Raw genomic sequence first — 25,034 nt, 5'->3', positions numbered from 1 at the left:
TATCAACCCAGCTAAACAGAACATCATCAGAAAAAAATTCCTAAATCATATGGGTCAGTTTTTCTGTGGGTGAGCAGCGGCAGCCACACGCGCTAGCGTTCACTTAATCCAGAAGTAACTCAAATACATAGAAAGCAAGCTAGCTAATAGATAGACAATTGATATCCTGCTAGACAGCTAGCTAGTTAGCTAGATAGCTAGACAACTAGCTATATAACTAATAGATAGCCAGCTATCTAGCTAACTAGACGGCTAGTTAGCTAATAGAAAGATAATAGATAGCAAATAGATTGCAAGTAATAATAATAATCCATTTAATTTCTAAGCGCCTTTCAAAACTCTCAAGGTCACTTTACAGTCACAGGATCAGTTTTTCTGTGGCTAATGGTAATAAATAGCTAATACACATGATTATGTCACATGGGTAAGAGCTTTAAACAAATAGTGATTGCTTTAATTGATCACTGTGTCCCGTCACCCTTTTCTAACATTTCACTCTTGTCCCTTCCGCCAAATGAGCTGTTAATTAATAATGGTTGGCTCCTCAAACTCCAACCAACAGATAGCTTGATGGATCGGACATCTTGGACGTAAACCAATAGGACTCCATGTTTTTTTTTTTTTTGCCTACTGGGAAATAAAAACAACCTCCCCCATGCTAATGCCCTACCTGTACGTTGTCTCTTTTATCTATAGACTGTATTGAATCACTGCATCAGACAAGGGGCCTTGTCAATAATCTTTTGTTTTCTTAAAGTAAAATAAGCATTTGTATTGAAATTGACAAATCACATCTGTTTAAAAAAATCCATAAGTGACAACAACCCTGGTGTGTGTATTGTACTTATAGAGCTGAGCATCGACATACTGTACGCATCCATGATTGATCTTTGCATCTGTGTTGTGGGCTTTTTTTTTAAATCCCCTGACTCTTTCACTTAGTTGTGAAATGCGAAGCCAGCTAGACAGCTAATATCTAGCTAGCTAGCTAATGAATAGCTAATAATAATAATAATAATAATACATTTCATTTATAAGCGCCTTTCAAAACTCTCAATGTCACTTTAGAGTCACAGGATGAAGTTTTTTTGTGGGTGAGCAGCGGCAGCCACATGCTCCAGCGTTCACTCAACCCGGAAGTAACTCAAATAGATAGAAAGCTAGCTATTGTATAGTGAATACATAGCTAAAAGATAGCCAACAGCTAGACAGCTAATAACTAGCCAGTTAGACAGCTAGTAGCTAGCTAGCTAATGGATAGCTAATAATAATAATAATAATATATATAATATATATAATAGATAGAAAGCTAGTTATCTAGCTAAGGAATAACAAATAAATAGCTGATAGATAGCCAGATAGCCAACAGCTAGCCAGCTAGACGGTTTACGGCCAGTCAGCTAGACAGCTAATAGCTAGCTAGCTACCTAATGGATTGCAAATAAATAGTGAATAGAAAGCCAGATAGCCGACAGCTTACAGCCAGCCAGCTAGACAGCTAATAGCTAGCCAGCTAGCTAATGGATAGCTAATGTACATATCCAGTGGATGTTTACGTTATGTATACAATTTATACTGTAAAATCATTTAAAATTAGTGACAATGGGGAAGTCTTACCAGGGCTACTGTCACCCCCCTCCAATGGTGTAACCGTAGATAATTGGTGAATCTGGTCTATGAGGAGTTAGTGGGTCGCTGGCTATTGGCTGCGAGCCTGTCTTAATAACAAGCAACAATGTGATCATTTAATTTCCTTTTCACTTACACATCACCTTAGCTCACATGAGAGAGACGACACGCGGGGATGCACACAGACACAAGGTTAGCGTCGGGGCCCCCCATTTATTTCACTCAAAGCGAACAATGACTCTAAATAGCATTTCAAAAGTAAAGTGAGGGTGGGTGGACGCAAATAATCTAATCACGCAATTACTGCTGATCTTCATTCTATACTTAAGTGCATTTTTATTGTGTAACATTTCTTTTTTTTTCTCTTCCAAACTTCCCCCGCTCCTGTTATTTTTTTTCTTCTCCTGATTTCCACTGCAAGCATTCTCTCCCTGCCACTTCTCATCTAATATGGCCATAATTGGGTTTGCTTGTACAAATCCAATTTCAGCAATTGGGTTACCCTCCTCTGAAATTGAAGCGGTCTCTGGGCCGGCATGGGTGGAGAGTTAATCTGCTTTTGTTAAACCCTTCTTTTTTTGTGACTACAGCGGCAAAAATGTGCTGTTCTAGTTAAAGCGTTTTACCTGTCACTTTGGACATGGACCACCCCCAACACGACCCGTCCTCCCCCCCCGACACGTACCCCCACACACACACCCACTCACACACCTAAATTTCTCCTCTGCTTCTCCTTGTGCAAATAATGACATTTGAATCGAGCATTAACAGGCTTAATTACTTTAAAATTGTCATTTTAATTTACACTGATATAGTATTGATCACACAAGCAGAGATTAAGGCCCTCAGTGGAGCGGTTGATGTGGAATTAAACAGAACCCGGTCCTCCTGGGGCCTGACTGGCCTGTCCTGCAGCAGGCAGAAGAGGAATGACATCCTCCCCCTAATGAACTGGCAGCATGCGCAGACATGAATTTCAGGCCCTGTTGGAGAAGGAGGGAAATAATGGGGTTTGGGGAGCTATGGCGGGTTATTCATTCACTGCCATGCACCAATTCTCCTGTGATTCATCCGCGGGCGACCAGACCCCCCGCTGCCTATTTGCCAGCCACATTCAGCCAACCTGACCTTTTTTTTCCCTGCTTTTGCAATGTATTCCGATGGATGGATGGATGGATGGATGGATGGATGGATGGATGGATGGTTTGTGTGTGGATGGATGGATGGATGGATGGATGGATGTGTGGATGGATGGATGGATGGATGGATGGATGGATGGATAGGTGGATGGATGGATAGGTGGATATGGATAGATATGGATGGATTAATGTTATGGATGGATATGGATGGGTGGATGATCTGGATGGATATGGACGGACGATATGGATGGATATGGATGGATGAATGTTGATGGATGGATATAGATGGATGGATGTGGATGGATGATTTGTTTTAGTGGATGGATGATATGGATATGGGATGGATGGATATGGATGGATATGGATGGATGGATGGATGGATATGCATGGTTGAAGGGCTATGGATGGATGAAAATGTTTCTTCAGCCGTCATCTGTACTTCTTTCAAAGAAGGACAGATTACGGCTGAAGAAACCTTTTCATCAATGGACCACTCCTGTACGACTGAGAGCTTACACAGACATATGGATGGATGGTTGGAGGGCTATGGATGGATGATATGGATGGTTGGGGTGATATGGATTGATGGATGGATAAATATGGATGGATATGGATGGAGAGGTAGATGGATATGGATGATGGATATGGATGGATGGAGGTATATGGATGGATATGAATGGATGGATGGATATGAATGGTTGGATGGATATGGACGGAGGGATATAGATGGATGGATGATGGGTTTTGGTGGATGGATGGATAGATATGGATGAATGGATGGATATATGTGGATGGATGGATATGGATGGATGATGTGTTTTAGTGGATGGATGATATGGATTGATGGATATTGATATGGATGGATATGCATGGATATGGATGATGGATACGGATGGTTGGGGGGCTATGGATGGATGGATATGGATGGTTGGAGTGACATGGATGGATAGATATGGATGGATGGATATGGATTGTTTGAAGGCTATGGATGGATGGATGTAAAGTGCCCTTCAGAGTTTTGAAAGGCGCTTATAAATACAATGTATTATTATTATTATAGATGGTTGGATGGATGAATTGACAGTTGTCCAGTCAGCCCAAAGGGAGCACCTTTGCCAATGCTTGGTGTCATATACAGAACAAGGAGGTTGGAAGAGGGTAGCTGTGAATGTGCTAGTCCTTGATTCTTCCTCTCATCCTGGCTCATTGGCCTGTCTAAAGACGACCCCCCCCCCTCCCCCTCCCCGCACCCATCTTGGGGAATTGATCTCCTCACTCGAGCTGAGTGTCACGTACAACCTGTTATAATCAGTGGAGGGCTGGTGGGAAAATCATTACATTAAATCCAAGCAATTTCTTCCGAGTTTGGTGAAGGGCTATATGGCTTGTGGGGTAATTATTATAGTTGAAACAACACCTTGACATCTGTCTCTGATGAACACACTCAAATGATCACACGTTTAACACGTCTTTCCTTTTTTTTTTAAATGTTATTTAATTCTATTTTTCTAATTCCCTCTGCCCAAGTCATTTATAAAGGAATAAAGCTAAAGCACACACATGGGATAAACGTCTCATCTGTGTCAGAGCTATGCAAAATGATTCCTTATCCTTCTGTTAAAGAAACAAAAACCCTCAGTGGTCACTGATTACAACTGTCAAAAAGAGTTATTTATATACAAAATGAACTCAAGTACTGAAAATAAGACATCTCTTTGTTTGGTGAAATATAATTCAATTTTTAAAAAAAATGTATCTGATGGACAAAAATTATGGTGTCCTTAATGTAATATTTTGTGACACAAACGTCTGACCCAGTCACTCCAATGTCATCTGATATTTTGGATCGGTCCTTGATAACAAATTGTCTCAAGTGACTTGCACTGTTTTTTAATTTCTATTTTGCTTGCCAAACTGCATGTTTTAGCTTTTTAGCTTCTGGAGTAAAATGTGCTACCTAATGTCAAAATACAGTAAAGTCTCGTTATATCGATATCGGATATATCGATAGTCCCGGTTATATCGATACTATTTATATGCACGCACGGAGAAAATTACATGCAAACAGGGTCGGATATATCGATAGTCCCGGTTATATATCGATATTTTTTCGGACTCCCTTGAATATCGATATAACGAGACTTTACTGTACCTTGGGGTCTTACCAAGGTCATGACCCTGAGACAGGTGGAGGTGATTCTCAAGGCGATGCGCCGACATACCTGTTGACAGCGACATAAGTCTTATTGAGAGTTACAGCAATGCAGTGGCGGGCCGTGCATGTCACTCCTGGGCCTTCAGTAGTGCTCTGTCTGAATCAATCCACTAGAGGGTGCCCTTGCCCAGGGAATAACTTGTGACTTGCAGATACAGTAAAGTCTCGTTATATCGATATTCAAGGGAGTCCGAAAAATATCGATATAACCGGGACTATCGATATATCCGACCCTGTTTGCATGTAATTTTCTCCGTGCGTGCATAGAAATAGTATCGATATAACCGGGACTATCGATATATCCGATATCGATATAACGAGACTTTACTGTATTTAAGAAAAACTGTCATTAAACTGTTCGGAATTTTTACTATGAACGTGTGAATTCATGATAACATCATAAAATTGCTATATTATTTGCTATTTTTGCTAGCTTCGGAGCTGTCTAACCTTTCTGAATAATTTCAGTTTTAAGACTCACGCTGAATATTCAGGAAGTCTTGTTTTCGAGTTGATGACGATGCCCGACGTGACATAACGCCAGGCACGCCCCTGACTCAGAAAGCGACACACAATTCATTTTGGGTACTTTGTTTGGTCTGAAAACTTCGTGTTGATGGCGAAATTAGAAGGCATACACATAAATAACGCCATGGTGAATCGTTGTGTGTTGCACCAAGACTACTATTTGATATTAGTTGACACAAATTCCTAGCGGACAAATCATCCCATTTCCAACGGAGCTTGGGCGCCATCTTGAGCATTTTTCGGGACGCTACATTTGAGTCCAGACAGCTCAAAATGATCCGAAAGGACTTCTTTAATCGATTGCAAACATGTATGCTTTCCTCTTCAGAACTATTTGAATCATATTCATAACTGGGTGAATAACAAGAAAGCATCTTCTCCGAATCTGAAGCCATTGTTTTGATTCTCGAGCAAGGCAAGACGTCTTGGTGTGACGTCACAAACAAGGGGGCGGGACCTTCTAAAACTCGCCATCCCGAGGTCATTTTTTCGGTAGTTTTGGGACACTTTAATTAATTTTTATTGGTGTTTTGCAATTCACAAAAAATATCATCCTGCGTGTTTTGGGTCTTTTAGATGCTATAAAACGTTTTTCTGATGTCAGTTAGGAAACAAAAAAAATGGTGTCGGTTGTCCTTTAAAAGTGGGATCGTTCTTAAGATCTTTATTTACGCGCAAGATGGAAACCGTCTCAGTGACGGCGCTGAACAAAATAACAGTCTCTTTTCTCTTCAGGCTCGCTTCTCACCATGACTGATATCAAGTTGTCTCCAATACACATAATGGACATGGCAAGGTCCAGACAGGCTAACCATAGGCCGTCTACTCGCTCCGCCATCCAATCACCTTATTCTAATGCTATTGCATTGTTTAGTCAACCGGCTTTCCATTTATTTACATGAACCCAAAACCACACCGCTGTACCACAGATGCACTTAATCGAATTAGTAGGTATTGTGCACCACATTTCAAAACGCGGAGGCCATTTTAAAGAGTCACTCAGCCTTCTCTCACCTGATGATACCTCGCTTCACTGTCAAAGTAATACCGCCACATCATGCCGCCTCGTTCTATCAGATAGAATTAACTGCTATAAGTCTGCCCTCCCACTGACACTTGGTTGATACAAGATGCTCAGAAAGTATTGGAACCATGAGAACTCATTCATTAATGAAAAGAATTGGGTTGAACATGAAACTATTAGTGCTATGAGATTTGGATTGGATTGGATTAGCCTTTATTAGTCTCACAGTAGAGAAAATCACATTTCACTACAACAAAGTGATGAAAGAATGGGGAAGGAAAGAAAGAAGTAGAAAAAAGTACAGGACCTGCTGGAATGGCAATTTTGAAGTGAAAACAACAACAAAAAAAAATATGACACAACACAAAAGACACAGACAGACAATTGTAAATTTTAAATCTCATTTCCTAGTCCTCGGTTTACGAACGCTTTAGCTCACGAACGTTTCACTTTACGAACATTAAATTCGCGAGAATACAATCTCGGCATACAAACTCGTTTTCGGCGGACGAACCAAACCACACAACGCCACAATGGCTGGCGGGCTCGTTTTCCACACCCACTTCACTGAGTGCAGACATGGTTTGTTATCGAGTGTCATCGGCTTAACACAGGCTAGCATTAAACCAAAGAGGACACAAAAGAAAATTATGGTCGAGCAGAAGAAGATCATCGAAAAACACAAACGAGGTGTGCGTTTGTGTGATTTAGCGTCCCAGCACCAATATACTAAATCGACCATTGCTAAGTGTGGCTAAGGGTGTTTCTGTGTTGTCTAAGCAACGGTCTCAGGCAATAGAAGAGGTTGAAAAATGTCTGTTGATTTGGATGAACGAAAAGCAGCTAGCAGGGGACATTATGCGTGAGGGTATTATCGCCAAGAAAGCACAGCAATTTCCCTCGGATTATCATCAAGAGGGAATTACATCAACATTTTACATTTGTTGTTTTTTTAGGGGGTATTATGTATTTCATATTATGTTTATGTTACATGCATATTAATATCTCACAAAGTGCATTTCGGCTCAACTGTTCTCATGGCCAAATTGGAAATACAGTAAAGTCTCGTTATATCGATATTCAAGGGAGTCTGAAAAAATATCGATATAACCGGGACTATCGATATATCCGACCCTGTTTGCATGTAATTTTCTCTGTGCATGCATAGAAATAGTATCGATATAACCGGGACTATCGATATATCCGATATCGATATAACGAGACTTTACTGTATTCACTCATAATGAAAACGGGCTCCTATTTATAAAATCATAATTTCCTAATCTAATTTTAAGAAATATTGCCAACCATTAGCCAAACGGACAAACAACAATTCAATAGAAACAAACATGGCCTGAAATGGTCCCAATCGTCCCCTTGACTGACTTCATTCTTCAAATCGCAGCAATGTAATGCCAAAGTATTCAACAAATAAGTATCATATGCTTGAAATAGCAATTTCAGTATCGTCAAGATTTTATTTTGGCTAGCTCTTATCATAATATTAAGCATGCTGTTTTTTTTTTTTATAGGGCTTTTGTCTGAGGTCAGAGGAAATGACCGCTACCCGCTGTTAAACTAATCTAGATTAAAAAAAAAAAAAAAAAACAGCACAATCATAAACTTTCAGGCTTGGTGTATTAACAAGAAGCTTCTTCTTCTTTGTCCTATATCTTGGCCAATTGATTTTTGTTTGTAAAATTAATGTAGTCACTGTGAGGTTCTAGAGGTCAACTTTGACGTGTTTGAGCAGATGAGGGGCGTTGCCGGGCAAACAAGCAAGTCGGGGACCTCCAGAGACTGCCTGATGAAATTTACCGTGGACGTGTTTTAGGGCGGAGCGTGCAATAGCTCATGATAAATTGTCGCAATGTTGTTTCCTACAAAAAAACACATCTCCATATAATTGACCAGTGGAGTACATTGGCCCGTTTATTGAATGTACTCAGTCTAGCTAGCTTGTTATATAGCTATCTAGCTAGCTATCAATATATTCTGTGAATTCCCTAACCAAAGTTGTGTTTTCATCTATATCGATCTATCAATCTAGCTAGCTGTCTAGCTAGCAAGCTCTTTAGCTAGCTAGTTCTCTGGCTAGCTAGCTAGCTATCGATCTATCATCTATCTATCTATTAATATATCTTGTTACCTAGCTAGCTAGCTATCGATCTATCATCTATCTATCCTTTTACTCTATCTATTAATCTATCTGTCTTTCTGTCTATCTGTGATGAGCTGTGTAGCTATCTAGCTAGCTGTCTAGCTTGCTTGTTGTATAGCTATCTAGCTGGCTATCAATCTATTGATCTATCTAGTAATTTAGCTCGCTAGCTATCGATCTATCATCTATCTATCTATTGATTTATCTCGTTATCTAGCTGTACAGCTAGCTATCAATCTATCTATTGATCTATCTAGTAATCTAGCTAGCTATTGATCTATTATCTATCCATTGATCTATCTCGTTATCTAGCTAACTAGCTATTTTACTGTATCTGTCTATCTATATATCTGTGATTCTGACGAGCTGTCTAGCTATCTAGCTAGCGGTCTATCTTGCTTGTTGTATAGCTATCTAGCTAGCTATCAATCTATCTGTTTATCAATCTAGTAATCTAGCTAGCTAGTTAGCTATCGACCTATCATCTATCTATTGATCTATCTCGTTATCTAGCTAGCTAGCTATCGATCTATCATCTATCTATCCTTTTACTGTGTCTATCTATCTGTGATGTTGTCTAGCTGTCTAGCTAGCTTTCTAGCTGTCTAGCTTGCTTGTTGTATAGCTACCTAGCTAGCTATCCATCTATCTAGTTATCTGGCCAGTTATTTATCTAGCTAGCTAGCTAGCGATCTATCACCTGATATACACCTGCTCTCGTTTCCATTTGTTTCCCCAAATATAACAAGTACGCGCCAGTTTATGTACCATGTGCGTCTATCGCGATATCCGGTGCAGTACAATTCCACCTGCTCAGCTGTTACTTGCATATTTTTCCTTCAAATCCTCTTTTCAATCCATGGATTGTATTTACAGGATAGGTTTTGCTGCCACTCTTGCCCCTTGGCACAGGTCTCCGGCTCACGAGCATCTCAAAACCTCTTAAATCTTAAGAGGGATCATGTAAAAGGCCAGATGCTGTGATTGTATGGCTAAAAAGAAACATCTGCGTAAGGAAAAGTCTGTTGTTCGCTTTTTTTTAAATTGATTATTATAATGATACAATAAGAAGCGGAGACTAATTACATAATTTCTTGATATCTAAGAAGCCGAGGGGTGCATTTACATTTGCTTTTTATGCACCGTCCATGTGCTCTTAGTGGCAACGCACTCGAGTATAACTAAGCTAGCATGGAGGATATCCAACCGTTTAGATCAAGCCTCTGGGAATTTTACATAACACATCATCGCCACACATTGGTTTTAACATAAAGACAAAGAAGGCCACAAAGAACCACTGGACGGGCTTCTTAGCCTCAGACGAGCTGCTTTCCCGTGTTTTGCAGAGTCCTCTAAAGCTTCACGCTCCCGTGGTTACTGTTGTGCTCAAAAGACCCCTCTACTCATACCCAGACGGAACATAGACAGAAAGCTGCTTATTTTTTTCATACAGGAATAATAATATTTTGTTGGCTTTTTTTTTTTTTTGGGGGAGCCTAAATTTTCAGCGCAGCTCAATCTCTCGGCCCGAGGAGATAAAGTGTTTTCGACTGTCCGTTTCTTGATGACGCAGCTACATTTTATAGACGGTTTTGACGTTTCGCACCCAAACAAAAAATATTTTATTTTGAAAGAACTCCGCAAAAGGCAATAGAAAGATTCATTTTGCTCAAAACAAAAGACCTTTCCGATTCATTTCCGATTCGTTATCAATGACAATGGCGCACAACTAAGATACACCGAACATGTATTGCCCACTATATTTATTTAGTGGGCCATTCACTGCCAGACGATGTGCAAAATGTGTCCAGGGTTTTTGTCATTTTCACTCAAATGGCAGGACCCACAGAATCATAATAATAATAAATAATAATAAATAATAATATATTCATTTTAAGCACCTTTCAAAGCTCTCAAGGACACTTTAGAGTCACAGACAAGCATATGTACTATAATAAATAAAATACAATCACAAATAGAATACAATAAATAAAATACAGTTATAAATAGAAACAAGAGAAAGAGCTACACAGAAAATGCGATGAAGGTAGGAAGAGAATCAATATTACGAATGTTGGGAGGAAGTGAGTTCCAGAGTTTGGGGGCAGAGCAGCTGAAAGCTCTGTCCCCCATCGTGCTGAGACAAGCGGGGGGCACACAGAGGTGGAGGGAGGTAGAGGATCTAGGTCTACGCAAACATTCAATTCAGCGTAAGAAACCTTAGACTCTTCTTTCGTCAGAAAAAAAAGTTAATTCCTAAGTTATATAGGTCTGGAGTTATCTGAGCTTGAAATGGGGGCATCTGTACAACATACAATACAATACATACATATTGATTTATATAACAACAGCTGAAGCTTTCACAAAGCGCTAACATGGACAAAAGGCAAATGCTGCCCCTTCATAGAAGGGGAAAACATTGCCGGAGGTCTGACCAGCGCTTTATCGGCACCCTCCGCAAGAAAAAAAACAAAACCCGAACAAATTAGGGAATGGCGCTCCACGTCATGCTTTTCTATTCCCGAATAAATTCTGAATATTCCGGAAGTTTTTGAGTTGGTGACGAGTCCGTATGTGACGTCACTGAAGGAACGCCCCTGACCAAAAAAAGGACACATTGTAGCAGTCCTTCCATCACGTCAACGCATTTTTCTGTACTTGTTTGGTCTGAAAACTTCGTGTTGCACCAAAAAGAGGCAGAAGAGGGCGGCAGAGCTCCATGTAAGGAATTAATCAGCCCGTTTCCACAGGCTGATTAATTCCTTACACGGAGCTCTGTCGCCCCCAGATACCTCAAAATGGCACGGAAAAAATGTTTCTCTCTCTTCAGAACTATTTGAATCACTCATCATCACTGGATGAGTAACAAGAAAGCATATTCTCCGAATCTGAAGCCATTGTTTTGATTCTCCAGCAAGGCAAGACGTCTTGGGGTGACACCACGAACAAGGGGGCGGGACCTTCTCAAACTGGTCACTTCCGGGTTCATTTTTTTGGTTCGTTTTTTTTGGCATATTTTAGACATTTTAAGTCATTTTTATTGGTGTTTTGCATTTGACTAAAAATATCAGCCTGCGTGTTTTGGGTATTTTAGATGCAATAAAACGTTTTTCTGATGTCAGTTCGGAAACAAAAAAAGTGAAGTTGGTTGTCCTTTAAAATCAGTCAGTGCATTTTCATTCCTTTCATCCTGCATGAATCTAATTCGATCAATTATTTCACAAACGAGGCCACGTGAATAGGCGCAATATCAAATCAGTTAAAAATATAGATTGATGAACAGTCCATGACGGCATTAGCAGCCTATTCAGATCGCAGCCAAGAAAAAAAAAAAGAAATCAATGAACTTGAGGGCCTGTCATTGGCAACAGGCCTTTTTCCTTAATGGGAATGTGTTTCAAATGGGAATTATACATTTAAATATTCTTTTGGATTATTGGACATCCATAGCCAAATGTGATTTACATTAATGAGGATAAGTGTATTAAAGGTGTTTTTTTTTTTAATCTCCCATTAAACGAATCGTTTGAATAATGGCTAAGGCTACCAAGCATTGATATGAGATTATAATTATATGGAGGTTATAAAGTCATTTTAATTATCTCAATCATTAGGACTTTTAAACCGACCCCATTTTTTGTTTCCTGACATCAGAAAAACGTTTTATAGCATCTAAAATGCCCAAAACACAATTTTTAGGCAAACGCAAAACACCAATAAAAATGACTTAAACGTGTCCCAAAACTACTTCCGCCCCCTTGTTCGTATGAAAGAAATGAAAGAAAAAAAAACAAAACCCGAGCAAATCTTTCATATTTTCAATTCCCGAATAAATTAATAATAATAAGGGCAGTGAATGAGTAGATAAATAGGCAGTTAAAATGCACGTAATGTGAACGCAAGTTTCCGAGCAAAAATTACTTCCAATTGGAGCACCGAGTTAAGATCATGAATTGAAGATTATTCTTTGAGTATTCTTAAAGGACAACCGACACCACTTTTTTTGTTTCCTAACTGACATCAGAAAAACGTTTTATAGCATCTAAAATACCCAAAACACGCAGTATATTTTTATTCAAATGCAAAACACCAATAAAATGATTTAAACTGTCCAAAATCTGCAAAAAAAGTGAGCTGCGAATTGGTCATTTTTAGAAAGTCCCGCCCCCAGTTTATGACCTCACGCCCCCAGTTTGTGACGTCACGCCAAGACGTCTTGCATTGCTGGAGAATCAAAACAATGGCTTCAGATTTGGAGAATATGCTTTCTTGTTACACATCCAGTTAGGAATATGATTTAAATAGTTCTGAAGAGGAAAGCATACATGTTTGCAATCGATTAAGGAATTTATTCCGTGCCATTTTGAGGTATCTGTGGGCGGGAAATGTAGCACCAAAAAGATGCAGAAAATCAGCCCATTTCCAAAGGCTGATTAATTCCTTACACTGAGCTTTGTCGCCCTCTTCTGTCTCTTTTTGGTGCTACATGAAGTTTTCAGACCAAACAAAGTGCAGCAAAATGCATTGACGTGATGAAAGGACTGCTCCAATGTGTCCTTTTCTCGATCAGGGGCGTTCCTTCAGTGACGTAACGTGAGGACTCGTCACCAACTCAGAAACAAGTCTTCCGGAATATTCAGCGCAAGTCTTAAAACGTAAAATATCGCTATATGCTGTGGAATCTTTGTAAAATACGTTCAGTAGAAGTCATTTGAAGTGATTTCACAAATTATGGACACAACTTGTCCGGAGGCGTCGGTTGTCCTTTAAAGTAGTGCACATTTGATCTAAAAATTCAATCAGTCCATCATCTAATCGATACGACGTGAAGCATAATACCTTTTCCGTGCATTATACGATACAAACTATGCTGTCACGAAATAGAAAACAGGGTGCTTTAGTGCATTTCAAAAATTTTAACAAAGTTAGCAAACTCTTTTTTCTTTATTAGCCCGGACCATAATGCGGTCTTGTGGGAGAAAAGCCCATTTTAAAGTCCAATGTATTCATGTATTTTTATTTTGTGTGTGTGTGTGTGGGTGTGTGTGCGTTTGATTTAGTTGGATGTCATTGCTGTGACGGTTTTATTGCTTTAGACCTCTGCCGGCAGGTTAGTGGACGGGAGCGCACGACTGATGAGCATGGCAGGAAATTGGCAGATGGAAGCATCCATTTCACCGCTAATTAGGGTATCCAGAAGCCCGCCCGACTGACAGGGTTCAACTGGGCAATGTAGTGCCTGCCAGCTCCCATCCCGCGCGCTTTATAAAATGCTCTTTAATTTCCCCGACACAATATCATTAACTTTGTAAGTGGATGAACACAATGGATAAGCAATTTAATTAACTTCTACCATTGAATGTTGGAGGGGAGACTAAATGAAATTAATGCATAATATTTCCCAGCCAGGCAGCCAACCTTGGGGAGTCGCTCTGGATTGTTGGCAGGTCAGGCGCTGCCGTGAGTTTGTCCCCGTTCGGCCTTGTTTCGCCCCATCTATAATATTTTCCTCCAAACGAAAATAAAATCAGTGGTTTTCAGATCAATCACGAGCGCGCGTCGTTCTGCATTGGGAGAGATTTCACAATGATGAAGCGAAAGCCTGGAAAAACGCCGGCAAAAGCATTCATGGTCTCTAAATGTATACTACAGATATGATATCAGACCTTTACGGCAATGGGCGGTTGCTTGAAATGTAATCAATAAATGGATGGATTGAATATGGCAAATTTCATCAATGCTGCAATCTTCTTTTCTATGTAGGTGTTTTACACTATTGTGAACATCCACAATTCCATTTCCTATAAAATGTGGGAAAAAAATGAGCCAATGTGGATATTTAAAGTTATCTGCAGGTTATATTTGTTCAACTTTTAATTCTACTGTATAACTACTGTATTTTCCGGTGTATAAGACGCACCCAAAAGCCTTCATTTTCTTCAAAAAGATGCAGGTGCACCTTATATGTGATATAATATTGAGCCACAACAGGTCTCGTAAACTACTGTCAGCGGCCACTGACTCCATATCCTCCAGTAGAAGTACCGCATAACCACAGTCTCTACTGTAGCGCCTTATAATGTGGTTTGCCTTATATTTACTAAATAATAACTACATGTATATATTATATTTGGAATTTTTTTTTCATTCATTGAAGGTGCGCCTTATATGTGGAAAATAATTGTGTGTGTGTGTGTGTGTGTGTATATATATATATATATATATATATATATATATATGTATTTGGGAAACTGTTCATTCATTGAAGGTGCGCCTTATACAGTACAGTGAGACCTCAACTTACGAACTTAATTGGTTCCCAGACAGAGTGTGTAAGGTGAAAAGTGTGTATCTCAAAAAATATGTTCCCATAGGAAACCATTAAAATGGGAATAATCCGTTCCCGGGTTTCCATAAAATATACTTTTCAGATAAATAAGCCTTAAAATTGCACACAACATACCTTATTCTATGTATAATAAATGTGCTATTGTATTGTAATGAAAGAAATACACTGCATTGTATCATAAAGTCACTTTATTTACATTTGTGATGGTCATTTATGGCTTGATGGAATGGCGTTGGAGGTCAAAGGGAATTGCTGTTTGGAAAGAGAGGCGCATTACATGAGGACTGTAATTAAAGAAATAAACTGTGCTGTAAAATAAAGTTTTATTTACCTTTTTGATGGTCGTTGATGGCTTATGGAAGGAGAGTCACCTTCCATAAGGACTGTTGGTAACTTAACCTCTGGTGCTGTTCGGTCGTGTGCTTCCGCCAAAGATCACTCCGCCAGCCGTGGTGGGTGTGTATTATGAAAATAGTGCTCATTATAAGGTTTAATTTTCAGAAATTTGACGTTTGTAAGACGAAAAGTTTGTAAGATAAGGTGTTTGTAAAGTGAGGTCTCACTGTATATGGAAAATATCTGAAAATAATCATAATACATTTCACTTGGAAGCGCCTTTCAAAACTCTCAAGGTCACTTTACAGTCACTCGATCAGTTTTCCTGTGGGTGAGCAGCGGCAGCCACATGCGCCAGCGTATACCATTCATTGGGGTGCGCCTTATACAATATAAGGTACATGTTTAAAAAGATACCATTCATTGGGGGTGCGCCTTATACCCCGGTGCGCGTTATACACCAGAAAATACGGTAATTTAAACAAAATGTCTTGACATTTTCATTAAAAAAAAGTAAAGATACAAAGAAACATGAGCAATTAAAGAACGGCACAAATTAGGTTCCACTAAACAAACAGGAGATTCAAATGTGGATATTTCAACCGTTAAATACCGAGTTTGTTCAAACACATGTTAAAAACCAAATGTCACGATCACTTTGAAATTAGTTAAGAGGACATTTTCTTTCTGATCTGTTCAATACATTTCACTTGATATCCCATACGTGTGTCGTGTCACAAACAGCCCCCCAGTTTGAAAAAGGCTTTATTCAAGACCTGACAGATGGTTCCAATACTTGGGCCTCCTTCTAATCACAGGAAGTGATAGAAGTAGTTTTAATGAGAGTTTTGTGCGTGTGTGTGTGTGTGTGTGTGTGTGTGTGTGTGTGTGTGTATATGTGTGTGTGTGTGTATGTGTGCACGTTTACCCAGTCAGGCTATCCAAGGCAGCCAATGAATAATAGACATTGTGGCTCAATACTGTGAATACTCAATCAATGGCTCCGTGAGAGGGCCTTGGCAAACACATATGGCAAATTGGGGGTGGGCAGTGTACTCTGCGGCAGTCGAAAATAGTAAGACCGCTCCATCTCGATCAGCGGCCTTTAAAATAAAAAAAACCAACACTGCTTCTATTGATGTCGCTAACTTTGGCGTTGGAAAAAAAAAAAAAAGCGGTTTGTGCAGTTTTGGACTTTTTGTTGTTGTTGGTGACGGTGTTCATTTTGCATATGAACTGACGCAGTACTGGAGGCAAAGGGCAACATTGGATAAAGCGAATATTGAACATTGCAGATACAGTGATACCTCAGCTTACGAACTTAATTGGTTCCCAGAAAGTGTGTGTAAGACAAAAAGTGTCTTCCAAACATTGATTTCCCATAGGAAACCATTAAAAATGAGAATAATCAGTTTCCAGGTCCCCATAAAACATAATTTTCTACTAAATAAGCCTCAAAACTACACAAAATATACCTTATTTTATGTATAGTAAATGTGATATTGTATTGTAATTAAAGAAATAAACTCTACTGTCTAATAAATTCATTTTTTTACCTTTGTGATAGTCGTTGATGTCGTTGCCTCTTGGTGATATCCGAGTGTAGTTGCCGTGCTTTCTCTGTGATAATACCCTCACTCACACTGTCCCCTACGAGCTGCTTTTCGCAAATCCAAATCAACATATGTTTTTCAACCTCTCCTATTGCCTGTTTAGACAACACAGAAACACCCTTAGCCACACGTAGCAATAGTCGACTTAGCATATTGGTACTGGGACGCTAAGTCACACAAAGGGACACCTCGTTCGTGTTTCTCGATGATCTGCTTCTTCTCCTCGCCCGTAATTTTATTTTGTGTCCTTTTCGGCTGAACACTAGCCTGTGGTGGGGTCTTTTTTTTTGGTCCCAAAAAAGCAAAAGTATCCACTCGATAGCAAAAAATAAGAATAAGAATAATACATTACATTTTAAGTGCCTTTCAAAGCTCTCAAGGACACTTTACAGTCACAGACAAGCATAGGTACGATAATAAATAAAATATCATCACAAATAGAATGCAATAAATAAAATCCAATTATAAATAGAAACAAGAGAGAGAGCTACACATAAAATGCAATTTTAAAGAGGTGGGTTTTGCGATTTGCTTTCACGGGCCGAATAAAATGATATGAGGGGGGGCCAGATTTGGCCCGCGGGCCTTGACTTTGACACCAGTGGTTACTGTATGTACACCATTTACATAGCAGCAAGAAAGCCCCTTTTTTGTTTATGTTCTGAATGGAACCTTCAGCCTGTCTGCAGTTCTTCCTGATTAAAACCCTCCCTCGACGGTGAGCACACAAACCCATTATACCCCCCCCCCCCATTTTTAGTGGCTTTGAGACAGCAGAATATCACTCTGAGGAGCCGTACAGTAACACTATGATGACACCAAAGTGTGTACGTGCCACCTCTCTTGGGACTGCTCGCTTTCCTCATATTGGAGGTGAGACCTTGAAGAAAAATGATTACTTTTATGTTTGCTTTATGGGCCATTTTTCACGTTAAATGCAGAAAATCTATTCCGAGGTCACCAAAATCTGGCTTTTCTCCATTGGCCGGAACTAATTCCTGCAGCCCTCGGTATCGATAAAGCATTCATGGGAGCAAAGTATGCAGGATATGTACTGCAGTACTCAAGTCTCTATTTTCTACTAGCCAGTCTATTGGGACTTGTTCCGCTCTTATCTGCTGGGGTATTAGAAATGTCAACTGCACACTTGCATGAACACACAAACACACACAAAGGAGGGCTGAGCCTCCTTATCTCCGAGTGGTGGCATTGACAATACAAGCCGTGATAAGAGATAGCATTGGCAGAAGCCGCCATAAAATCCCAGCTTTTATGGCGCACTTATTGTCTTTCTGTCTGCAATTAAGGTGATTACTCGTGTTCCCTTAGCTCCCCCCCCCCTCATCATGCTTCACCTAATAGACTGCATTTTCCTAATGCGGGATTAAGTAGTCGCCGTGGCAGTGGGGGTTTATAAATATGTAAAATATACTTTTAATTATTTCATGGAAATGTGGCAGCTAATCAATAAAGTGAGACGTGACAAACATACCTTTGACACGGGCCTTTTGTAAAGCTCTTGGTAAATGATAAGCGTGGCCTGTCAGCGCAGCCAAGCCCCTAATGAATATTTGGTGCCTGTCATGTTAGGAGACAAATGGATCCATTGTAGCCTTGCTAATATAACAGCGAAGAGCTATGCAGTGAGGCTAATGTTAGCAGACGTTGATGTACGTAAATATTTATCATTATTTACTATTTATTATTAAAGGACAACCGACATCACATTTTTTGTTTCTTAACTGACATCAGAAAAACGTTTTATATCATCTAAAATACGCAAAACACGCAGTATGATATTTTTAGTCAAATGCAAAACACCAATAAAAATGACTTAAAGTGTCCAAAATCTACTTCAAAATGACCTCGGAAGTGGCCAGTTTCAGAAAGTCCCGCCCCCTTGTTCGTGGTGTCACCCCAAGACGTCTTGCCTTGCTGGAGAATCAAAACAATGGCTTCAGATTCGGAAAATATGCTTTCTTGTTACTCATCCAGTTATGAATATGATTCAAATAGTTCTGAAGAGGAAAGCATTAATATTTGCAATCGACATTGGGGGGGAAATGTCTCACCCAAAAAGAGGCAGAAAATGGCGACTTCTTGTAGACATGACAGTGTACTGCGTTTCCACAGGCTGATAAATTCCTTATATGGAGCTTGGACGCCCCTCTTCTGGCGCGACACAAGGTTTTCAGACCAAACAAGCATTGACGTGATGGAAGGACTGCTACAATGTGTCCTTTTTTTTCGGTCAGGGGCGTTGCTTCAGTGACGTCACGTACGAACTCGTCACCAACTCAAAAACAAGACTTCCGGAATATTCAGCGCGAGTCTTAAAAGGTAAAATATAGCTATACGCGGTGGAATCTTTGTAAAATACACTCAGTAGAAGTCATTTGAAGCCATTTTATAAAATATGGACACAACTTGGCCGGAGACGTCGGTTGTGTACAAAATCCTTGCCCCGAAAAAACAAAAATCTGAGCCAAAGACGAGTGCAGACAGTAGAGTCACAATTTCTTGGAAACCAGGAAAAACTGATACTGCGACCTTGAGCCCACTGCTATTCTCTCTTATTACTCCCACCCCCTTTTTTACTCTGTCCTCCATCAGAGCGAGGAAGTAGGGAAGCGCACAAGAGCTACAGGTCACTAGCCGCTCCTCTCATCAATTAAATATGCGACTGTTTTTTTTTTTTTCTTCCAATGGCTGGACTTATACTGTATGTCAAGGAGATGAGCAGGACCTCATGTTTGTGCTTTTGACAAATCAGCAAATGTTTAATCTCAAAATGTGCCGCCATGCATAAATAATGCAGGCTTCTGTATCCTGTCAAGATCGAGGCCTCGGCGACAAAATACAGCAAGACTAAACTAAATGCTGTGTTTCCTTTATCTGATCCAGTCCGCAAATCTTCCACTTCATCACTTTTCCCGTTTCCATTGCCGTCCCCTTAGCGAGACTTGACTTGCTTTCTCGGTCAGGGGCGTTCCTGACGTGACGTCACGTCCATAATCGTCACCAACTCGAAAACAAGACTTCCTGAATATTCATCGCGAGTCTTAAAGGACAACCGACGTCTCCGGACAAGTTGTGTCCATAATTTGTAAAATGGCTTCAAATGACTTCTACTGAGCGTATTTTACAAAGATTCCACCGCATATAGCTACATTTTACGTTTTAAGACTCGCGCTGAATATTCAGGAAGTCTTGTTTTCGAGTTGGTGACGAGTCCGTACGTGACGTCACTAAAGGACCGTAAAAAGAAGCATTCTAGCGGTCCTTCCATCACGTCAATGTATTTTGCTGTACCTGTTTGGTCTGGGGACCTCGTGTTGCACCCAAAAGCCGCCAGAAGGCCAGAAGAGGACGTCCAAGCTCCATATAAGGAATTTATCAGCCTGTGGAAACGGAGGTGGCCACAGGAGGTCGCCATTTTGTGCCTCTTTTTTTGGTGAGACGTTTTCCCCCAATGTTGCCTCAAAATGGCAAAAATAAATTCTTTAATCGATTGCAAACATGTATGCTTTCCTCTTCAGAACTATTTGAATCATATTCATAACTGGATGTGTAACAAGAAAGCATATTATCCGAATCTGAAGCCATTGTTTTGATTCACTAGTAATGCAAGACGTCTTGGCGTGACGTCACGAACTGGGGGCGGGACTTTCTCAAGATGCCAAATTCGCAGCTCAATTCTTTGCAGATTTTCAATGTAAAAACGTAAAATATAGCTATACACCGTGGAATCTTTGTAAAATACGCTCAGTAAAAGTCATTTTACAAATTATGGACACAACTTATCCGGAGGCGTCGGTTGTCCTTTAGATTCTTTGCAAAACCCGCCGCTGCTATTCTAATTTGCGCTCTTCTTTCTTGGAAAAAAAAAAGTTACTCACCAGCTTTTGCCGAAAAAGAGAAAAGAAACTCGGAATTATCCCACCCTTGAGTTTTGCCATCTCAAAGACGAAGCGGATTGAGGCTGAGCTTTTGCCTTGGGTTGCATTAAATGTAAATCGGGCCTACAGAAAGCAGTTTAGTGGACTGTGAACCGCATCAAATCCCCATGTGTGTGACTCACTTTTTGATCCTGGGAAAGTTTTCCGATTGTCCACAGAGAAAATTTCAATTTTAAGCTTATTGAAGTATATCCCTACCTCATTGAAAGGTTCCGCTGAATTTCTCCTTTTGTTTGCTGAAATTGATGAAAGAATAATAATAATAATAATAATAATAATAATAATAATAATAATAATACATTGTATTTAGAAGCGCCTTTCAAAACTCTCAAGGTCACTTTACAGTCGCGGTTTTTCTGTGGGTGAGCAGCGACAGCCACACACACCAGCGTTCGTTCAGTCAACCCAGAAGTAACTCAACTAGATAGAAAGCAAGCTAGCTCGCTATTACATAGCGAATAGATAGCTACCTCGATAGCTAGCCAATAGATAGCTAGCTAGATAGCCAGATAATAATAATAATAATGATGATGATGATAATAATATATATATAATCACTACTAGCTGTAGCTAGCTATCTATTCGCCCTAGTTCTAGCTATCAATCTATTAGCTATCTATTAGTTCTCGCTCTAGCTAGGTATCTACTGACTAGTTGGCTAGCTAGCTAGCTATTTGCTGTCTATTAGCTGTCTGACTAATTAGCTGGTTATCTAGCTAGCGATTCGCTATCTGTCTAGCTAGCTATCTAGATAGCTAGACAATTTTGGCCAGCCAGCGTCTCACTCCCGCACAGCAATCGACCGTGTGATGGCACCAGAGGGGGGAGTTTGCAAGTCAGCCTCCGAGTCTTTATTCAACATTTTGAATGGATTTCGACTTACGACCATTTTGACTTACGACCGTTTGGTCGGAACGGAACTCGGTCATAAATCGGATGTTACCTGTGCACATATTGGTTTATGTCGTGCTTTAACAACAGCTGAAGCTGGAACAAACACTAACATGGAAAAAGTGTAAATACTGCCCCCTTGTGGAAGGAAAAAAAACATTGTCAGAGGCCAAGGCCAACACTTTATTGGCACCCAAGCATGAAAAAAAAAACGAATGAATTTGGGAAGGAGTTTGCGAGTTAGCCTCCGGGTCTCTATTCAACATTTTGAATGGACTTTGACTTACGACCATTTTGACTTACGACCATTTTGACTTACGACCATTTGTTCTGAACGGAACTTGCTCGTAAGTCGGATGTTACCTGTATTTGGAAAATATTTCTATATGTATATATTATATTTGGAAAAAAGTTTTCATTGAAGTTGCGCCTTATAGTCCGGTGTCCCTTATATATGGCAAAAGTTTGAAAATACATCTTTCATTAGGGGTGCGCCTTATACACTGGAAAATACGATACCATTTTGATGCACAGCTTTTTTTTTTGCCTCATCTTCCGTCTGTTGTTTTTTTCAGGCGCTGGGGAGTTTCTACTTCATCCACGAGTCTTTGAAAAGCATCCAACAGTTTGATTTCAAAGGTGAGCCACCCATATACATCACCGCAACAGACTCGGAATGGAATCCACCCTATGGTGCCCCCCCCCCCCCGTCCCTGTACCGCATATCCCATGCAACCATTTACAGGGCTATTCCCGCTTCAATCAAAATCAATGAGCTAAGATCGTCTTTGAGGATAATGTAAAAAGATCCGGAGCCAGTGGTCATGCTTATTAATATTAGGATTTAATTCATAAGATTTCGAGCCTACGGTAATGGTGTTCCGTAGGTTATTGGACAGTTACGGCAGTCTCATCAGCCTGCGGTGTCAGAGGGTCTCGGAGTCCAGTGGCCGCGCTAATTAAAGAAGAGATATAGATGTGGTGCCGCCTCGCTTCCTATTCGACCCCCCCGAGTCAGCATTAGTACCAGTTACCGCAGTGAAGGACAGGGCGAACGGAGGAGGCTTTCTTCAGGATAGAAGACCCCCACTCTCTATATACTTCTAAATTATGACTTTTCATCTAAATAGTTGTTTTTAGTGGCCTGGTCGTCGAGTAGTCAGCACGTCGACATCACAGTGCAGAGATTCCGGGTTCGATTCCTGCTCCGGCCTCCTAGTGCATGTCTAGTTTGCATGTCCTCTCCGAGCCTGTGTGGGTTTTTTTCCGGGTATTCCGGTTTTCTCACATTCCAAAAACATTATTTATTGAACACTCTAAATTGCCATGAGGTTCATTATGAGTGCAAATTTTGAATTATTTGGACTGATTCTATTTGTTCCAACTTGAAATTATTCAAATCGTCTGCACCAAAAAAAAAAAGAAATAAAAGCAACAATTACACATTTTTGGGAGTGGAAGGAGGGTCAAAGTTCTACATTTGTCGAACAAATTAATCCAACTAATAATTGTTCATCCTGTCCCTACCAATTTATTTCAAACTTTCACAATAAAAATCCTCAAATGAAGATTTTTCTAAAAATCTTTTTCCCCGTATTTCAAATTCAAAATTTCACAATAAAAGCAAACAAAAACATTGTGTTTCTTTCATTCCTCTCTAATTTCGTTTTTTGTACCAATTCAAACCGTTCCCTCTTTAAAGTATTCAGGGTTTTTTTTTAATATATATACAATTTCACATATATACCACATTTTAACTGTATAGATCAATTCATTACTTTTAAATGATGCACACGAGGGGAGAAAAACAGAACATTTTAATTATGTTTACATTAAAACAAAACAAATCCGTAATTAGCAAACTAAAATTCAATAATCATGCGCAGATTCAAATTGAAGTTCTAGTTTCACCCCAGCAGGTGGTGCAGTTGTCTGTACAAGGTGCTTACTTACTGCGCTCTAATTGTTTAAATTCTTCTTTAGAGAATATTAATCACTCTTTCAATCATTTCTTATTTTATTGTTTTATTTTATTCTAATTTTTTATTTTATTTTATTGTTTTATTTTACTATTACATTTTTTCATTTAATGTAATTTGGTTTTATTGTATTTGATTTAATTTTGTTTGTTTTATTATTAAACACTTCTGATTTAAATTAATTTGACATGTTTTATTTTGTTATACATATTTAATTTAATGTAATATAATTTTATTGTATTTCATGTTATTGTTTTATTTTATTATTATACACTTTTAATTAAATTAAATTAAATTAAATTACATTTTATTGTTTTATTTTCTATATTTTAATTCAATTTAATGTAATATTATTGTATTGTCTTATTTTAGTCTTACCATTTTTTAATTTTAATTTAACTTAATTTTATTGTACTTAATTTTATGTTATTGTTTTGTTTTATTTTATTTTACACTTTTAATATTATTTTATTTTATTGATTTATTTTATTTAACATTTTTATTTAATTTAATATAATTTTATTGTTTTATTTTTAGTATCCTTTTTTCATTTAATTTTATTTTATTGTATTTGATTCAATTTTATGTTATTTTTTATTTTATTATTAAACACTTTAGATGTAAATTAATTTGATGTACATGTTTTATTTTGTTATGCATTTTTAATTTCATTTAATGTAATGTAATTTTATTATTTATTATTTTTTTTAATTAAATTTAATTTCATTGTATTTTATTTGATTTTATCTCATGGTTTTATTTTCTTATTATACACTTTTTTTTGTAATTAAATTAAATTAAATTACATTTTATTGTTTTATTTTATACATTTTTAATTCTATTTAATGTAATATAATTGTATTATTTTCTTTTTTTCTTATCATTTTTTAATTTAATTTAACTGAATTTTATTGTACTTAATTTTATGTTATTGTTTTAATGTATTTTATTGTTTTATTTTATTATACACTTTTATTTAATTTCATTTTGTTATTTTATTATGATATATTTTTTTATGGAATTTAATTGTAATTTTATTTTATTGTTTTATTTCTTCAATCAGCAAAGAAATATAGGAAGGTAGTTGGGAAGGAAACCTGCTCCGAGACCCTAGAAAGCACCCCTTCGCTGGAAAAAGAGAAGTTTCCACAGGACTACTTTCCTGAGGTGAGTGGTTAAATCAGAGTAATGTGTGTCTGCGTGTGTTTCAG

General features: G+C 38.7%; 1 protein-coding gene across 5 annotated transcripts in view; it reads left to right on the top strand.

The window, feature by feature from the left end:
• inpp5a (inositol polyphosphate-5-phosphatase A) overlaps positions 1 to 25,034 on the top strand; it is a 147,346-nt gene that overhangs the window by 31,938 nt on the left and 90,374 nt on the right. For all 5 annotated transcript variants that reach the window (XR_016116932.1, XR_016116933.1, XM_089012336.1 and 2 more), the window contains exons 5-6: positions 22,420 to 22,483; positions 24,887 to 24,990. Coding sequence is in view for 3 of the 5 variants with exons in the window: in XM_089012336.1 (XP_088868462.1) it covers positions 22,420 to 22,483; positions 24,887 to 24,990 (168 nt within the window). In the remaining 2 variants the exon portion in view is untranslated. The remainder of the gene's footprint in view (positions 1 to 22,419; positions 22,484 to 24,886; positions 24,991 to 25,034) is intronic.

This window comes from Hippocampus bargibanti, linkage group LG13 (assembly GCF_051943395.1).
Source record: "Hippocampus bargibanti isolate YZ-2025 linkage group LG13, ASM5194339v1, whole genome shotgun sequence".
NCBI classification, from domain to species: domain Eukaryota; kingdom Metazoa; phylum Chordata; class Actinopteri; order Syngnathiformes; family Syngnathidae; genus Hippocampus; species Hippocampus bargibanti.
The sequence above is the reverse complement of the archived record's forward strand: the minus strand, read 5'-3'. Positions and strand labels throughout refer to the sequence as shown.